The following is a 17,653-nucleotide window of genomic DNA, read 5'->3' as shown; positions in this document are numbered from 1 at the left end:
AAATGGAAAAGTGGGATGACCTCATTTTGGCAGTTCCCCTCTCAAGGGAGGTTTCCTTAACTGCAGCCTTCTCTTGATGCCTTTGCAGTGGTTAGGGAACACAGGGCTGGAGAATTAACACTAATTAACGTTCCTGACAAAACCAAAAGCTTGGGGCTCCCTCTCCCACACACTACAGCTGGATTAATTAAGTCAGAAGGTGCTCTCAAGTTATAGTCAAAACTTGTACATTTTATTCCCAATTCACAGGGTTATTTGCACAGATGGAACACAAAACTCAAGAAGAAAGGATGTGGGTGAATAAAACATCAGCATCTCCGATCAAACACACTACAGGGTACAGAGTCTTCCCTTCCTACAATAGTCTCAGCAGCAAGAGCATCTTTAGACAAATATTAATTATAGCAATGGACTACAGACTTTTTTAAGCAAGTTACAAGATAAATGGAGAAAACCAGCAATTCTTAATGGGTGATTATGTCCTAAAAATGTGTCAATTGTATCCCTTTGTACTTGCCTGGCAAGGCCCGAGCAGCAGTGCTGGGTGAGGCTGCACTGCCCTGCTCTGAGCACACCCCAGCTGGCACCCGACTCAACAGGCAGGAAAAAAAGCTCTGTCCAAGCAGAGAGCTCCAAACAACATTGAAACCAAAAGATTCCACTTTGAGTAAATCCATGATACTGTACATTAAACATCTTGAGAAGACATAGAAAGGATAACATTGAGCTTTCAGAGACCAGTCTATCAGAGTCCCTAATTAAACACCCAGCTACTTAACCACTAAATTGAAGATTTTTAATTACCAGTTGGGTGCATGGACTTTAGGTGAAAAAGAAGTTCCAATAGAGCCTTCTATGACTGCTGACACCAATCGATTCGCTGCAGATATTTTGGAGCACAGCCATTAATTTCAGCAGAGGTTTTTTTTACACACTACTTCAATTCTACAAATTTTGCAGGAATGACAAAATCTAGATTTACCACAGAAAAACGTAATTCCCACCGTTCTTGAGACTCCAAAAGAAAGATATCTAGACATGATCTTTTGTAGCCTGCAAAGTTCTTGCATTCCAGCTGTGCATAACCTGCAGGAAGCTTGCACAAGACAGGCTCCTGCTTTTTTTAGGGCAGGACTGGGATACCTGCATCAAGGAAGGGAGATGTTATCTAGATGGGCTGTGGCTTGATTTGCATGAATGCATAAACATTCCCTGCCCTTTTGGCCACATCCTGCTAACTCGTCCCCAACTGAAAGGCCCACAGAACAGCTTCTTCACAATTTTTCCATGGGAGCAAGAACTAGGACAACATCTTTATTCATGCACTCTTGAAACATCGTGGGTTTGTGTTCGGCTTTTCTGGCTTGTTCATATACACAAGTCAAGTCAAAGTTTAGTCCTACCTCTGGGAGAGAAAGAAAGAACCATCAGAACTGGCAGACACTACATTATACTTGCAATGATCTGGCTTTTCAAAACAAAAATTAAACTGTGCTATACATAAATGCTGAGGCACACAATATAAGGACATGCTGACACAACAGTTAAGGAATAGTTACTGTTACTCTGCCTGGACATGGAGATTTCTCCTCCCTCCTCCCACCCTTGCAGCTCCAAGTGCAGCTGGAGCAGCAGCAGCACCAAGCACAGCAATCCCTGCAGGGCCTGGCAGACACAGCCACGCTCTCCCCACCACGCAGGCACCAGGACCCCTCTCAAGCAGCAGTTGGCCATGAAGACTATATTATATTTATATATATAACTCTATAAAGCTGAAAAGAGTGGGGGTTTCTGCTGCTAGAAGCAGAAATAATCACAGCTCAACTTAGAAAGGGTGACAGTGGCTTTATGAAAGCAATTCAGTGCTTTACAGAGGATTTTTGTCTTGCAGGGCAGAACCTTCAGCTGGGCACACACCAGTGCCAGGAGGCAGCTCCAGCCCTGCTGCCACCTCCCACAGAACCACTGCTGGCATCAGTTTGGATATGGCAATTATAAATTGTTATGGTGATACCATCATTTTGATTCTGTATGAACCTTTAGTGTTTGCTTTTAAGTAGTTTCATAACCTGGCTAATAATATCTGAATTATAACCTATGGGGCAAGTCCATCCAGCAATAATGAAAGTTAATGGCAAAGAAAATTCAATATATTAGAGTACAACTTATGCTTAGTGTTCTCAGTTTGTCTTGTACCCCTTCAAAAATGTGAAGTGACATTATTTATTCAGACACTAAATGAAAAATTCCTGCCCTTACTGAAATACCATAGTAAGGATTTTACTCCATAAGGGATGCATAGCTCTACTCCTAACCATGCTCTGGAGTCAAATTCTAATGCTACAATAATTCCAGTGGATCAGTATTTCCTTCATTTTTTTATTACAGCATGTTTGCTAAATTTACAGCAAGCAGAAAATAAGCTGGGTCTTTAGTTATTTTGATCAAAACATCGATGTTTTAAAGGTAGTACACAATATTTGTTAAAAAGAACATATAAAAATACCTTTTTAGAAGCCTCTATAAGAAAGGAAATACAAAGTTTAATCCCACAACTTTCCTCTGCTAGAGCTGCACGCTAACTGCTACAGTTTTAAATAGACTTTTTGCTGTTTTTAAACTATACATCCAGGAAAGTCTACAAAATTAAAGGAACGTGCATATAAATGATTGCATAGCAGAACATGAACATTAAACTGCAAACAGTAAAGAAAAAGTTAGAAATACTATTAAATGTACAAAGGTTCTAGGATCAACCCCTAAGCACGTTCCGCTGACGAGACCCCAAAGCCATCTGCGCTTCTTGAAAGGCCCTGCTGAAACACTAAACCCAAACCCTAAAACATTTCTCTAAAAAAGAACTTTTGGAAATCAGTGTCTTTATATGCTACAGACATCAGACAGCGAGGAACATTAAGTGTTTGATGGTGGCTTTTGAAGGTAAAGAGAAAAAAAACCCAATGCCAAAAGCCATTTCCATAACAAAGGATCTTGCCTCCTAGAGAAATACTGGTAAGATTACACACTGGGTTTGTTATTTTTCACGTTCAATTTTCTAAATATACTGTATTAGTGATAAACTACATAACTAGAGATGCAGCTCTTGTTCATATCCAACTTCAAACATTTGTTCTGAAGGAAAATGAAATCTTTTAACCAAACCACTATCCATTCTGAGGAAGGAGTGATTCGGGCTTGCTTGACCAACTGCTTTTTTTGCTGTGTAAAAAGCAAGCAAGCCTGGTAACCCGGGGAGATGGCTACAGTTTGATACCTATGAATACACCAACTAACCACAGGAGTCATTGGCATAAAAGTTTAGTTCTTATATACTGTACACACACAACTCGAAACGATCTACTTGTATCTAACAGCAGGAAAACTAAGCAACTTTATGGTTAACTGCTCACTAAAACTGAGAATAGATACAAAAAACTGCATAAAATGTACACACAACCTAATATTTAGTTGCTCTGCCGTTTGCTGAAATCTGAATTTAGATTTTCCATTTCAAGGTGGGTTTTTCCCTCACTTTCAGCACCAGCAGCCAGGGCAGAGGCAGTGAAGCCTCTCCTCTATCCCGGGGCTCTGAGTGAGCTCCAAGAGCAGCTCTCTCTGCCCGTGTCGAACATGCAAGGTTAGTACCATCTCTCCAGACAGCAGGCTAAAGAGAAATCTCCCAAATCTCCCTCCACAGAGCTCCATGTGCCAACCTGCTGGGGCTGGTGGGCACGGAGAACACTGAAACCTGCCCTGGAGCCATGGAAACAAACTCTGCCAGGCTGATTTCCCAGCAGCCAGTGTTGCACTACAGCTGTCCAGTTTTCCTTTTCCTCACAAAGTTTAGAGAGTTGAAGAACCAGTTCAACAGCTGGTTTAACTGCCCAGCACAAACTGGTACCAATTTCTCTATGGGTGTGACATTTGTAAAAGGACAATGTTGCAAGTTACGATCAATCAAGTCATCACCAAATATCTAAGCATTAAAAATGCAAATCTTTACAAAAATATACATAGAGACACCACAACCAAATCAGTAGCTGCCCATGACATTTAACCAAGTGGACAATCTCTCTCCCTCTCTCTCTCTCTCTGTGGCTTCTCAACACTGTTTTAATTTCAACCATTGTCGGCTACAGGGAAAACTGACAAAGAAAATATTTTTTAGCACTGTTGCAACATCATATTCCTGATAATTTAAGTAAACTGAACTGTGTGTAAATGAATCTTACATGCCTAAACCAACATGGATACACTGTTAGTGGCCACTGGACTTGGGACTAGTCCAAGACCTCGATCTGGATTTTGACCTAGATCTAGAATGTGATCTTGACTGTGATTTGGATCTAGCTGGTTCTTTTTTTCTCGACTCCTTCTCATATCTTGAGCTGGACTTATAGTGTGTTTTAGAATCTGTTTTAGAGGTGCCTCTAGATTTGGTGTGAGATGCAGACCTAGACCGTGATTTAGCCTTCATTTCTTTCTTGGGCTGTGACTTGGATCGTGATCTTGAATTGGACTTAGATCTTGAAAAAGATCGATTGCGGTGTTTGAACCTAGCAGAATAAAGGGGAGAGAGGAGATTTGAATGTAAAAACACTATTCTTAGACATCTAGTACATTAAAAATTGTTTACCGTTTTTGCAGGAGAAACTTTTTTTTTTAAACCTATAGTTAAAGGAATACAGTGATCTAGCTTGCAATTTAAAGGGTGTAAAAAGTGATTTTTACCTATCATTGTCCGAATGGCTTCTGCTACGACGAGGTCTTCCAGTAGGTCTACTGCTAAAAAGGCACATCAGAAAAAGTAAACGGTGACAAATACCTAGGTAAACGTACAAATACTTTACACATTCTATTTTCAAGCTGTGCATTTGCTTTTAGCTACTCTCCAATGCAGCACAGAAAGGTTTCATTCATTATTCCTGATCAGATGCAGCATGCAAGGTACGCAACTCCCACGATAGAAAAAAAAGATTCTTGCAAAGTGTGACAATGAAATAGTGAGCGTGCTGTGTCTGTGCTGTGAGCTGAGGCCAGCCCCACACACTACACTTACTTTCTGGGACTATAGGATCTTCTGTAGCTGTAATCAAAGGAGCGACTCCTCGACCGTCTGCGCTCGTAGCTGCGACTCCGAGACCGCCTGTATCTGTCATAGTCATCGTAACGAGAGGAGCTGTACAGGTTTCTCCCTTCCTTGGCTTTCATTTGGTTTGGTGCTGTAAAAATAGCAATATTTGCAGGTGAAGATGATGCCCTACTTTTTCCCCCCTCAAGGTTTAAGCCGTGTATTTGGTGTTGAGCAGAAAGGTTCATTTGTGATTTGATGCTTATGAAGGGACAGGTGAGAGGCTGCTCTGTGCCACTTGAGCCACTGGACACAAATTAATGCAGCCTTGGGGGCACTGTAAATCTAGAAAGCAAAACAAACAAAAAAACCCTCAAAACCAGTCAGAAAGGACTAATGCTCCATAAAACCAGAACACAGAGCTGGCCAAGGTGATCTCAGGCCAGCTGGAAACTGGTACAGCAGGTCAGAGCCATGACTGACACATTCTGACATTCCTGAATTTACCCAGTGAGTGAAAGCCAATTAAACACTTTCTCCTGGCTGCACAGCACCATCCTCACACCTGATCCACAGCTGTCTGTGATGATTAAAGGCCCAGCTTACACAAAGGCTTTGGTGGATGCCACACAAAGGGAAGTCTGATTCCAAAAGGAACCCCCCAATAAAACAATTCACTTTCACTCTGCAGCTTAGTTATTAAAGTAATTAAGAATGAATGAACCTATTAGTCTTCCACTGTATTTCCTCTAAGCAGCACAGCTATCCTTCCTTTGTATGAAATTCATGCTCTAAGTATTTAAACATGCTGGAACAAACATCCTCTGTACTAAACAGCTTCAAATTTTAAGTTTTTAGTGCTGCTTGCAACACACTAAGGTGGATTTAGTTAATTTTGCTCAGAAACTTGTTAGAAAATCCAATGTTTATACACAGGGCAGAAAGTTGTCCTTTGGAGTGTAGAATTTCCACTGACTCCATTAAAGTTAATTGTGAGGACCTGAGGGAGAACTGGACAGTCAGGTTGTTTCTCTGAGGGCTGTAACTAAAGCCCTTTAAGGTCTCTTTATTTCCAGGCATCACATGAGTATTACAGTCCTGCTTTATTCCAACAGGGTTGAGCCAGGTTTTACAAATCTGTATCTCCCTGCAAATTAAGACTATGCACACAAACAACAGATTTAAAAGACCCAAATTCTCTTTGCATTTATCTGTTCAGAAAATACAAGTTCTGCTCCACCTTGAATTGAGATAACTTGAAACTGACTTTTATCCTGAAGCCAAATGAAAATGAAGACATTACCTCAATCCTGGAAATCACACAGAGCTGCACAGAAAGCTCTGAAGAATGACTGTGGTGACTGCTGTACTTAGTTAGCCATTCATAATTAAACGAGTCATTAACAGTCACTGGATGAAAGGCAGAACATCCATGTGCTATTTATATACAGTAAGAACACATCACAACAATGAGCAGCACGTGCAGGGCTGGGTGCTGAAATCAGGGAGATGAAATGCAGGGAGCTGAGGAAATGCAGGGAGATGAGGAAATGCAGGGAGATGAGGAAATGCAGGGAGATGAGGAAATGCAGGAGCTGAGGAAATGCAGGAGCTGAGGAAATGCAGGGAGATGAGGAAATGCAGGGAGATGAGGAAATGCAGGAGCTGAGGAAATGCAGGGAGATGAGGAAATGCAGGGAGATGAGGAAATGCAGGGAGATGAGGAAATGCAGGGAGATGAGGAAATGCAGGGAGATGAGGAAATGCAGGGAGATGAGGAAATGCAGGGAGATGAGGAAATGCAGGGAGATGAGGAAATGCAGGGAGATGAGGAAATGAAGGGAGATGAGGAAATGCAGGAGCTGAGGAAATGCAGGAGATGAGGAAATGCAGGAGATGAGGAAATGAAGGGAGATGAGGAAATGAAGGGAGATGAGGAAATGCGGGGAGATGAGGAAATGCGGGGAGATGAGGAAATGCGGGGAGATGAGGAAATGCGGGGAGATGAGGAAATGCGGGGAGATGAGGAAATGCGGGGAGATGAGGAAATGCGGGGAGATGAGGAAATGCAGGAGATGAGGAAATGCAGGAGATGAGGAAATGCAGGAGATGAGGAAATGCAGGGAGATGAGGAAATGCAGGGAGATGAGGAAATGCAGGGAGATGAGGAAATGCAGGGAGATGAGGAAATGCGGGGAGATGAGGAAATGCGGGGAGATGAGGAAATGCGGGGAGATGAGGAAATGCGGGGAGATGAGGAAATGCAGGAGATGAGGAAATGCAGGAGATGAGGAAATGCAGGGAGATGAGGAAATGCAGGGAGATGAGGAAATGCAGGGAGATGAGGAAATGCAGGAGATGAGGAAATGCAGGGAGATGAGGAAATGCAGGGAGATGAGGAAATGCAGGCACTCACTCTTGCGGTCCCCCTGTGCAAACTGGATTTCTATTTGCCGACCACAAATCCACTTCCGATCCAGGTTATGGAGAGCATCTTCTGCATCACGGACATCTTCAAATGTGGCCAGTGTTAAGGTACTTGGCAATTTGAGCAGTTTAACACATTTGGTATTTAAAATAAAAATTTGCAAGTTATTTTCTCATTTTACAGCCATGGTTTAAGTTTTTTAGTCATGCTACTCTACACACTAATGTTTTCTTTAATTAACACCAGCTAGCTGAGAACTCCTGTTATAAAATTAAAATCTTGTAATATGACCATGAATTTATCCATCAGCAAGCACTTGCTATGTGATACTCTTAATTTTTTTTCTTCTCCCACTTGTACTTATGCAAAGAAAACAAAGGTATCCTTTCAAAACACACTTTTAATGGTCATTTAGTTCTCTCCACTGTATTGAGTTTATTAAAATTAAGCCCTAGTTCTTAAATTATGTTGGACATACCAACAGTAAATATTAACTATGGACTTTGGAATTGGAATAAAGCTTTTCTTTTTGTTTTAAACAACTGATTTTAGGTTTAACTGATGCTATGTCACAGCCCTGTGTGCAGAGACAGCCTCCCCAGTGTGAGAGGAGAGCCCTGCACTGCCACTCGGGGCCAAGGTACAGTGACAGACATTTGTTTTAATGCTGCAATTTACACCCCTAATTCCAGCTGGTGGGACCCAAAACAATGAGCTGCCTTTCCCCTCCAGGCCACTCATGTCTCAGCAGCATCATCTCTGCAGGAGAGAAACTTCCATTTCATTCAGACCACAGTTACAGTAGCACTCACAAGAGAAATATTACAGGTTTTGTCAATGGACTAAACCAGAATAATTCATCAAATTACTGCTTACATGACAGACAGAAGAAAAACTGTTATTCTGTAGGATACATCAGGTATGACTCCTTTAATCTTGGCCACCATTCAACTTCATCTTGACCTTTAACTCTTTAAGTGCTTGTCAGAAGGACTTGTCATGAGATGCTTGGCCAAAAATGACAGATGGCTTTATCTTTAACTTTGAAAAACAACCTTTTCCCCCTTTTGTAGATAAAGCGCAGCTTTGTCTCCCATTATGGCTTGTCCTTCTTCCAGCTTTTCTTTATTTTTTCTTTTCCCAAACTCTCCCTTCTCTTCAAGCCTGATCCTTAAGAGGTCTTTGGCTTGTCTACTTGCCTTAATTGTTGAACTCTACTCTAAAGGTTCTTTCATGCTTTCTCTTTGGGGTCGCCATTACTGTACAGCTTTACATTCTGAGGCAACAACAGAGGACAGCAAATTAGGGGACAATATTAAAGAAAGAAGTTCACCTCATTTTTTATACAATCTGATTTTGATCAAGTGATTCCAGTTTCCATTTGTTAAATTAACAATGAATAGCAGCCACATTTTGCTAAGCACAACTTTACTTACACACCAGTGATAATAAAAACGTGCTAGACAATTTTGAGTCAGTGATAAATTTTCATTTAAATCATATAGTATTAATTTCAGTGGCATAAGCAAGCTTTTATATTACTGGATTTAAGTTTTGCAAAAAAGGCAAAGAACAATTGAGAGAAGTTAAATCTTCAAAAATAACGAAACATCACGACATAAGTAAGACACTTATTAGATACAACACAAAAGTAAACTGCTTTTTCATGGAGATTGGTTACCTCTTACACAAACTTGAATTTCAAACTTCAACACCCCTCACTAATGAGCCATCTGAAGAAAGGATATTGAACATAGGCAAATCCTCGGGGACGACGAGTGTAGAAGTCAAGGGGAACGTAAACATCAACTATAGGCCCATAACGCCCAAACTCCCGGCGCAAGTCTTCGGACCTGCAACACCACAAACACCTGATATGGCTTTGGCACTGCCCGAGTGCCACAAAACACCCACCAGAATGAGACTGAACAGGCAAAAAATCAAATCGACAGTTGATATCAGCACCCTTGGTTTTTGGAAGCATTTGGTGGAGGATGAAAGTGGCGTTTTTGGGGGAAGAAACGTTTGGGCAGTGCTGGGAGCACACGGAGCTTTTCTGAAACGCTCGGGATGCTCAAGTACACCCTGGCAGTTTGAAACCAGCCTTCAGCACAACCTAAAACAAAAATGTCAACTGAGAAGCGATGCACACCACTTCATTCAATGCAAGGTTGGCAGAAAGTGGAAGAAAGGATTGTTAAATTATCGTTATTATTATTCAAGCACCTCAACAGTGATTTTGCAACACACAAACATCAATTACGAGATCCAAATAAACACTGTGAGACCAAACCAGTCACCCAAACTCATTTCCATAGAATAATCAATACTCACAACCACATCAAACAGAACAGATCTCAGTGAGCAGCCACTCATGCCCTCGGGATAGTTTTTCCAAAGAGTTGGCTTTAGAGAGCTGAGACAAAACTGCTCAGCTGAGCCAGCCCTGCAACAGCCTTTCCTCAACAGAGGCTTCTTATTCACATCAGCTCCTCACATTTAATTTGAGGACAAAAACCTGCACGAGAAGATTGATGCAATACCATATTTAGGTGGTATGTGAGAGTTACTACTGGTTTTTAATATTTTTTCCTTTCTCTTGCACCAGTTGGGAAACAAATCTCCACAGTCAGTGCTGGCAGAAGGGAACTACCACCAGCATGGAGATCTCACAATGAAAACACCTCCAAGAACTCAGTGCTTAAGGTGAATCCTCAACAGGATCCACATTATTGTAGAGAATTTGGAAGTGATCATCCTCAGCTGTTCTTAAAGTAAAATAAACTACTGGAAAAATGAACAAATTCAAGGGAAAAAAAAAAAAAAAAGTAAAAATTTTACTTTCACTCCATTCCATCGTGCCCCCAGGACGATGTGTAAATGTTCCACAAACAATAACAAACACCAAAGGTGGTTTTGGTCACTGAACTGCCCAAGTGAAATGAAGAAAACCAGCAGCTCACTAAAAGCATATAAGGAATAAATAAGAACCTGTGCAATGCTCTGTTTTTCTTGTTTCAACTCCCTACGAGAAGTTCTTTCACTGCACACGTTTAGTCCTTACGGGCTCTCGGAACCACACGATTATAACGGAGACCAAGCATCGCTTCCCTCGACTCCAGACTGAGCGTCCCGAGAGGCCCCGGTACACAACAAGCACGGCAGAACAGCACCGGCAGCAGCCCCGCACTAACGGGACCGGCCACGGCAGAATTTTGGGCACAAACGCTCTATTTCCTCCCATCTAACAGCAATACTGTAATTCCAGAGGAGCATCCCAAAGTGCAGCGGCTGTCCGGCATGGCCCCGGTGCCACATCCCGCTGGACACACTCCAAGGGCTGCGGGGAGTTTCACTTTGTTGCGGCCCAGCTTTGTTCTGTCTGGACGCTGTTTGGAAACGAACCCGCGTGGAGAGGCGGGGAGCGAGCAGCAGCATCGCGAGGAAAATGGAAGGCAGGGCAGGGAGAAGGGAGAAGGCAAAGCGGAGGAAAGGAGCGGGCCGGGCTCGCCCCCTTCCTTCCCCTCCCCCGGCTGCGCGGGGACCCCCGCGCCCGCGGCCTAGCGAGCCCGCCAAAGCCTGCGCGAGCCCCCGCTCCGCCCCCACTCACCGGGTGTCGTCGGCCACGTTTCGCACGAAGAGCGAGGTGTTGGGGGGCCGCAGGTAGCGGGACATGTCGGCAGCGCCGGGGCGGACGGCAGGAAGGAGAGGAGGGAAGGAAGGAAGGAGGGAGGGAAGGAGCGAGCGCGGCCCGGGCGCGGCGGGAGCGGCTGAGGCGACCCTGGGGGAGCTGCACCGCCCGCCCGCGCGCCGCCTCTCGCGAGACTTCCCGGGGGGGCTTCCGGCGAGAGCGAAACGCGGCGCCAAAATCCTGCCCCGCTCCGGCAGCGCGCATGCGCTCCGGCCCCGCGCGGGAGCTCGCGGGTCCGCCGGCGCGCGCCGCGCATGCGCGCTGCTCCCCCCTCCCTCCCCTCTCGCTTTTCCCGCCGAAAGAGCGGGAAGGGGGAGCGCGCGCGGGGCAAGATGGCGGCGGCGCCCCCGTCGTGAGGGGAGAGCGCGGCCCGGCCTTGTGCGGCCGCCTCACGGCGCCGTGGCTCCCTCCTGTGCAGCCAGCTGACACCGCCTCGGGCTCTAACGCCCTTTCTGAGGCTCAAGGGATCGCTGTCCTGTGGCATTGCTGTTGCAAAATGTGGAGTATGTATAAGTTCTGTTAAGAAAAGGTGTTCTTTGATGTTTGAGGTTTTCATGCCTTCTAGCCTAATCAACAAGAAGGCAGATGTAACCCGTGAAACGGCAGGCAACGAGCTCTAAGCGATGTGCCTGTGTTAGAATAACAGATTGGTAGAACTGCCTTGTTAAAGTTGAGGGCTGGACATGCTTCGATGATCTCAGACCTAGGGGGAGGTTAACAAAGCTTGAGAAAAAAGGATGCCCGCTGATAGAGGACACAAAGAATACAGAATTTATGGGCCATCTGGCAAGAACTCTGAAGATAAGGAAGAAACTAATAAACCCAACTCAGCAACCGTGCTGAAATGATCTCCAGCTGGGTAAAATGTAATTTTACATCTGCAGGGGCAGGTCATGACCATCAACCCACAGACCACTGGCCCAAAAGGAGAGAACGGGACTAATTAGCATGAGAAGCCACAGAATAATTAACCAACAGAAGATAGAATACTATTTCAGAACTATGTGACCTGTAGCCAAGGCACACTAATTCCTTTGTTTGCTAAAATGTGTAAATAGTAATAAATTTTGATCATCGGTGAGCTCGATTTGTGGAATCCCACAGGTCCCCAGCTGTGCAACACTGAAATAAATGACCAGTGTCTCTCTGGAGTGTGTAACTATTGTTGCACACGGAGTAATTAATGCAATTTTTATGGAGAACACCGTTACCCACTGCCCTGCTGAGCCCCAGGAGTTTTCACCAGGCTGTTTGCACAGGACCAGCCCTTTCCATTTAAGTTGTTTGTGTGATGAAAACAATCCAGTTGCTGGGTGGAGAGATTGTTTCTCACCACCCTCATGTGTGACTTACATAAAGGTGGATAAAAGGCACATCTGACCCCACAGTCACAGGGTTTGGTGAAGAGTTCAGTGAAAAGTATTTTCATTTTCATGTGAGGGATTTTCAGCAAACTCCTGCAGGGACAGAAAGACTTGGAGCTGATGCAGCCCTGGTGTCTGCCACCAGTGTATTTTCATCTTTATTTTTAATATTCATGAATGAAAACTGGTGGGTGGACATTGCTGTTCATATCTTGGCAATCTCACATTAAGAAGTGCCTGATTTTTACAGGTTTTGAATGACAGATGATTCAAGTTTGAATGGCAGGTGAAGTTCAGTCACTAACACAGGAGATGTGCAGACATATACACCTCCAAAACAAGGAATTTATATGGTTGTATGTTCATGGTCTGTGTGCAGGACTCAACAGAGAAGGGATGAGGATCTCTGACCATGTTTTTTGCATTAAATATTTACAGTTAGCATTTTTCTGTATGCAAGCAGCAGGTCGAGTTGTTACCTTGTGCAATATAAACACAGATCTGCTCACACAAATCATTAAAAGAACCTAAAAATCAAGCCAAGAGCGCACATCAGAGACTGGAGTTGTGGTGGGAGTGCTTGGCACAGAGCAAAAAAGAAAAAAAAAAATTTACAGACATTCTGAAAACAATTAATTTACCAGAGAGTGGACTTTGATGGATAGGAATCCATGCTGCCAGGATTACCTTGTCAGAGCTTGTCAGATTGGGAATCAAAACTTTGAACAAGATCCAAGTTCAATTATAAATACTCCAGTGGAGTCCTTCACAGAAAAATGCACAGAAAAATTGTTTTTGTGGAATAGTGAATCCAGAGCTGCCATCCCAGGCTGTTCTGCCATTGAGGAATGTTCATTCCTTTGGGCCATGGGACACAGATCTCAGTCTGATCAAAATCCTTCAGGTTTTGACTGCTTCACATAAGGACCTGCACTGAATATTCCACCCAAGTCTGGGGTGCCCTGTGGCAGAAGGACATTGCCAGAAGGATGGGAAAGATTGGCACCATTGCTGGAAAAATGAAGTCATTGCAGTTGTGAAGAAAGCCAGGTGAAGTGTTCTTTTATTTTTTTAGAATTTTAGCCATTAGAATTACTTGGCCTGAGTTGAAGTTCTAAATAAGGTCATTGTGCTTTTAGTGTGTGGTATCTCCAACAATCCTTTTGTAGCAGGTTTGAAATGAGTAATGGAGGATCTCTGCCTTGGTTTAGAAATAAACCTGAAGTGTCTTGCACGTTCCATGCTCCAGTTTGCAGGCACAGCCTCTGATCCTTGCAGACCTGCAGCATTCTGTGAATTTCCTGCTGGAAAACCACAGCGTGTGTTTGGTTTGGTTTGGTTTCAGGGTGTGTTTGCAGCAGTTCCCCAGCAACTCCCAGAGAGAAGGGTGCTGAGTTCTTGCGTGGCTTTTTGCAGCACCAGTGCTTTAAAGCAGCTTTAAAGCACCCCCCTCTCCTCCTCCTCCTCCTCCCTGGGTTTTACCAGCCCCGGTTTCTGTGCTGCTGATCTTATTTCTGTGTAACTCACATGGAATTGAATTCTGGCTGCAGGGCTGTGCTTGGCATTGGAGCTGCCTGGGAAGCAGAATGAGCACAATGATCCTTTATGCCAGTGAAACTCCCCCTGAGAGCAGCCTCATCCCAGGATAAGAATACACTTCCCAAAGTGCTCGTATCCCATTGTGTTGTTAATAAAACACAACTTCTCCCCTCACAAACTGCTCTTCTAGCACGGGGAGATGGGAGCTCAGCACTCTCCCCTGGGATAAAACCTCCCCGTGAGGGCTTTAAATGGCATTAGCAGTCCAGCAACTTTGTTCATGGAGGTCTTGCACCTCAAACCAATTCTAACCAATCTGCAGCGACTTCAGTTATGAAATGGGGCTGCTAACACAATAATAGGATCTACTCAGCAGAGAAATGGTTCTAGGCACAGCTCCTGTGTGTTTTATACTTAATGGAGACACAGGGTCTGAGCAAAGTCTGGTTTACTTCAGCCTCACAGACTTGGGCCATGACGAGACTCTGGGAGTTCACTGCAAATTTTAATTCTCTTTGCTCTCGTAGTGCCTCTTAATTGTACTTCTGTGTAATTCAGTTTAAGAACAGCCATCCCTATTGTTAATGACTGCTGAGTGCTTCACAGCTTTTCAAATATTGCTGTTTTATTGCTGGGCCATGTGGTACAGATCAGCTCAACAAATGCCTGATTGTTCTGTGCTGGCCAGGTCATAGAGAACGGCTTTGGTTAAAGACCAACCTTCAACAGAAGCAGGGACCAAGGCTGAGTGAGCTCAGTCTGGGTGTGAGAAATCAAGGAGCATTTCTGTAGCTTTTGGCTGCTCCCAAGGATTACTGTGCTGAGCTGGAGCTGTGTGATTTATGTGCAGCTTGGGTTGTCTGGGAGGCAAATTTCTGTCACTCTGAGGACAGAGGGGAAAACACAGTCCTGTAACAAGGGGCTGCTGTGAGGAAGCAGAGCAGAAATCATCCTGATTTCCTATGGTGTTTGTTCAGATAAAACAGAGATCACAGCTTGTGGAAAGTGCACTTTATTTCAGGTATGTAAAGGTGTCACAGAGGAGGGGATCTGTCTTTATGCTTTCTTGCCTCTTCTGACAAGTGTTACTCCACCATATGTTATGGTCTGTGGGAGACAAATACACATTTTTATAGCAAAGTGGCAGAAGTGTCTGTAATTCATGCATAAATCCATCCTAGTCCACAAGAAAACACAATCACAGCACCTGCCTGTAAATATATGTACAACACTTAAATATATGTACAACATTTGCATGAAGGGAAAGTTGGAGTTGGTTGTGCCCTCGGAGCAGCCTTTATCCACAGGGACACTCTGTAGACACTATGAGCTAATCAACATTTTTTTCCTTCAGCATTTTTCTGCAAGTGCCTTTATTTTCACTTATTTGCACTTACCTCCACCATTTCATTTCCTTTTACTTCCTGCTCATGAGAGAATTTATCTGATTTGCACACCAGCTTCCCATTGACCAAGTTCACAGTGCACTGTTGGAACATTTAAAAAACATTTTTAAAAATTTAGATTTTGGATTCAATTCGAGTAAGTAGAGGACTAATAAATAGAAAATAAATTACACTGATGTTTCATAAGGACAGCTTTTAATTTAAACTAGAGAGCACAGCATTTGAATAGGAGTTTTAGGAACACTTCTGTTTGTTAAAGTGGTAGAAATATTTGCAAATGGAAATGGTACAAACAAATTCCACTCACACATAAACTGAAGTGAACTGAGGTTTAGGGATAAATAAAGATGTCCTATTCTTGGAATGCTTTACCTTCAGCTTCCTGCCATCCATGGTGGTGATGTCAGCCTCCTTGCCCAGTGTAAACGAGTTGGTTACAGATTTGTTGGGTGTTTTGGAAGTCACAACAAAGTCGTTGCCTTTTTGTTGTATTTCAACAACAGGCTTAATATCTTTGGCCATTTTGATGGTGTCATCTGGCAACCCTGCAAAAATGGGCAAAACAGAACTTTTTGTTATGGAAATAGCAAAATAGCAAATTGTGCCTTCCAACAAAGGCACAAAAGATCCACAGCAGTACTGGAAGGCGATGTCCAAGTTAAAAGACAAATCCTGGTTTGGGTTCCTCTGTTCTCTAGGAGTTTTTTGCTCCAGTCCTTCTAGTCTGGTTAGGTTTTGCTGTGATATTTGGTGATGTGTCAGATTATGCAGTTTCTTCTCCTAAGGGCTGCCCATGGGGTGACAATGCTCCATGAAAAGAACCACATGTGCATTGCTTTATTTTCCCAGGGAGTTGGGGGATTTTCTGTCCAGTCAGAGCTGGAACAGTGGGAGTACCTCAAACTCCCTTTTTGGGGTGTCCCTGGCATGATTTGAAGGTGTCATTGTCACCAGGAGAGGGTTTGGTTCTGTCACGCTGTCAGACCAGGCTTTTCAGCTGGAACTGGATCTCACTCTCCTGAATATCTCCTATTTACTCTAAAACCCCAACAGGAACGTTTTGTTGGCAAAGGTAAGTGCACATTTATTGGTGTAGCACCTCCTAATCCTCACAGATTCGATTTGATAATCACTCAGAGATTACTGACATTAGCACACTTGATAAGCACTGACAGGTTACTGACCACTTTTCCCAGTGTTAATTATTCACAGATTACTGACAACATTTGTGCTGCACAAAAGGCTTCTGTACCAATAATTGGGAGGCTGAATAAGTAATTGATTGCCTGTTTCTACTTATATGTGTTTATAAAATTACAGGTAATCAACACAACAGCTCTTCCTTGGGGGTTATCTGTAACCTTTCTCCATCAATTTATGCAACTTTCAGCTTCTTTTCACATCCAAATTTGATCAAACAGACTGAACCAAGCAGGGCAGTTTGCCACAGAAAGCAAAGGCCAAAATCCATGGAGATGCAGCAGTCAGAGCTGTGGGGGCAGTGATCTGAGGAGGAGCAGGCACTTACCCAGAGCCTTGAGGAAGGGCTCGAGGTTCTCCTGAGCGTAGATGTGCCAGGTGCCAGCGAACGCCATGGTGGGACACAGCAAGGGCTGCCCCTGCCCACGGGGATGCTACTTATGGAAACACAGAGGCCAGCCCAGACTGTCAGAGGGCTAATGATTAACTGGGCAACAGCAATCATTAATGAGGTATTTGTTCTGAATGATCATAACCTCTGGTTCACGCTGCTCTTACCTTGAGGCTTGGGATGCTGTGTTTGTTGTGGGTTACTGACCTCCTGTCCAGCCTTGCTGGAAAGTGTTTCAGTGCAGCTTCATTTGTTTGCTTTTTATTCACAACTTCTGTGTTTAACACATCCTCTGTGTCTTGAGTAGAATTCTTCAGATAAAGTTACAGTAGATCAAGGTGATTGGTATTGTACAGCAGGAAGTTCCTAATTATAACAGTGTTCTCTGCTGTGAGCACTTGAACCTTAATGAATGAATAAAATAGAATGAATAAAATCATTCTATTTCTTTTAAAATTGTGGGCCTCCCATGGCTTGAGGATGGGCAAAATCATATTGGAGTGGGACATGAATGATGATTTTATCCAGCAGATGTCAGTGATGTGCATCTAATGGAATTGAAT

At 43.6% G+C, this 17,653-nt stretch overlaps 2 protein-coding genes across 6 annotated transcripts; both read right to left on the bottom strand.

The window, feature by feature from the left end:
- Nucleotides 1-210: 210 nt before the first annotated feature.
- SRSF10 (serine and arginine rich splicing factor 10) lies at nt 211-11,346 on the bottom strand. 5 transcript variants are annotated; one of them, XM_071453446.1, is made up of 7 exons: nt 11,110-11,342; nt 9,248-9,352; nt 7,488-7,591; nt 5,060-5,222; nt 4,732-4,785; nt 4,455-4,556; nt 211-1,405 (listed from the first exon to the last, which is right to left on the bottom strand). In XM_071453446.1, the coding sequence occupies exons 1-7, from the start codon at nt 11,172-11,174 to the stop codon at nt 1,387-1,389; spliced, it is 612 nt and encodes a 203-aa protein (XP_071309547.1). In that variant the 5' UTR covers nt 11,175-11,342; the 3' UTR covers nt 211-1,386. The 5 variants fall into 5 exon arrangements, with proteins under 5 accessions (XP_071309547.1, XP_071309549.1, XP_071309548.1 ...); XM_071453448.1 differs by lacking the exon at nt 4,455-4,556 and having other exon boundaries at nt 4,732-4,782; nt 11,110-11,339; XM_071453447.1 differs by lacking the exon at nt 4,455-4,556 and having other exon boundaries at nt 11,110-11,336.
- Nucleotides 11,347-15,116: 3,770 nt separating this feature from the next.
- On the bottom strand, nt 15,117-17,094 carry LOC139602994 (fatty acid-binding protein, liver-like). The gene is made up of 4 exons (XM_071453347.1): nt 17,028-17,094; nt 15,872-16,044; nt 15,491-15,580; nt 15,117-15,200 (listed from the first exon to the last, which is right to left on the bottom strand). Exons 1-4 carry the CDS (start codon nt 17,092-17,094, stop codon nt 15,150-15,152), a joined length of 381 nt encoding a protein of 126 aa, XP_071309448.1. The 3' UTR covers nt 15,117-15,149.
- Nucleotides 17,095-17,653: the final 559 nt, after the last annotated feature.

This window comes from Agelaius tricolor, unplaced genomic scaffold, assembly GCF_023055355.1.
Source record: "Agelaius tricolor isolate 1412-34295 unplaced genomic scaffold, bAgeTri1.0.p SCAF_36, whole genome shotgun sequence".
NCBI classification, from domain to species: Eukaryota; Metazoa; Chordata; class Aves; order Passeriformes; family Icteridae; genus Agelaius; species Agelaius tricolor.
Note: the sequence above shows the minus strand (reverse complement) of the source record. Positions and strands in the feature narration are given on the sequence as shown.

What these genes read in the sequence shown, in the direction of transcription:
- LOC139602994 (XM_071453347.1), bottom strand. Translation starts at nt 17,094, where the DNA reads ATGGCGTTCGCTGGCACCTGGCACATCTACGCTCAGGAGAACCTCGAG. An exon ending in GCCCTTCCTCAAGGCTCTGG is followed by an intron (nt 16,045 to 17,027) that starts GTAAGTGCCTGC and finishes CCATTTTTGCAG; the next exon opens with GGTTGCCAGATGACACCATC. An exon ending in AAGGAAATGAAATGGTGGAG is followed by an intron (nt 15,201 to 15,490) that starts GTAAGTGCAAAT and finishes TGTCTCCCACAG; the next exon opens with ACCATAACATATGGTGGAGT.
- SRSF10 (XM_071453444.1), bottom strand. Translation starts at nt 11,174, where the DNA reads ATGTCCCGCTACCTGCGGCCCCCCAACACCTCGCTCTTCGTGCGAAAC. An exon ending in CGAGGATTTGCCTATGTTCA is followed by an intron (nt 7,592 to 9,247) that starts ATATCCTTTCTT and finishes AACACTGGCCAC; the next exon opens with ATTTGAAGATGTCCGTGATG. An exon ending in TGCACAGGGGGACCGCAAGA is followed by an intron (nt 5,223 to 7,487) that starts GTGAGTGCCTGC and finishes CTATTTTTACAG; the next exon opens with CACCAAACCAAATGAAAGCC.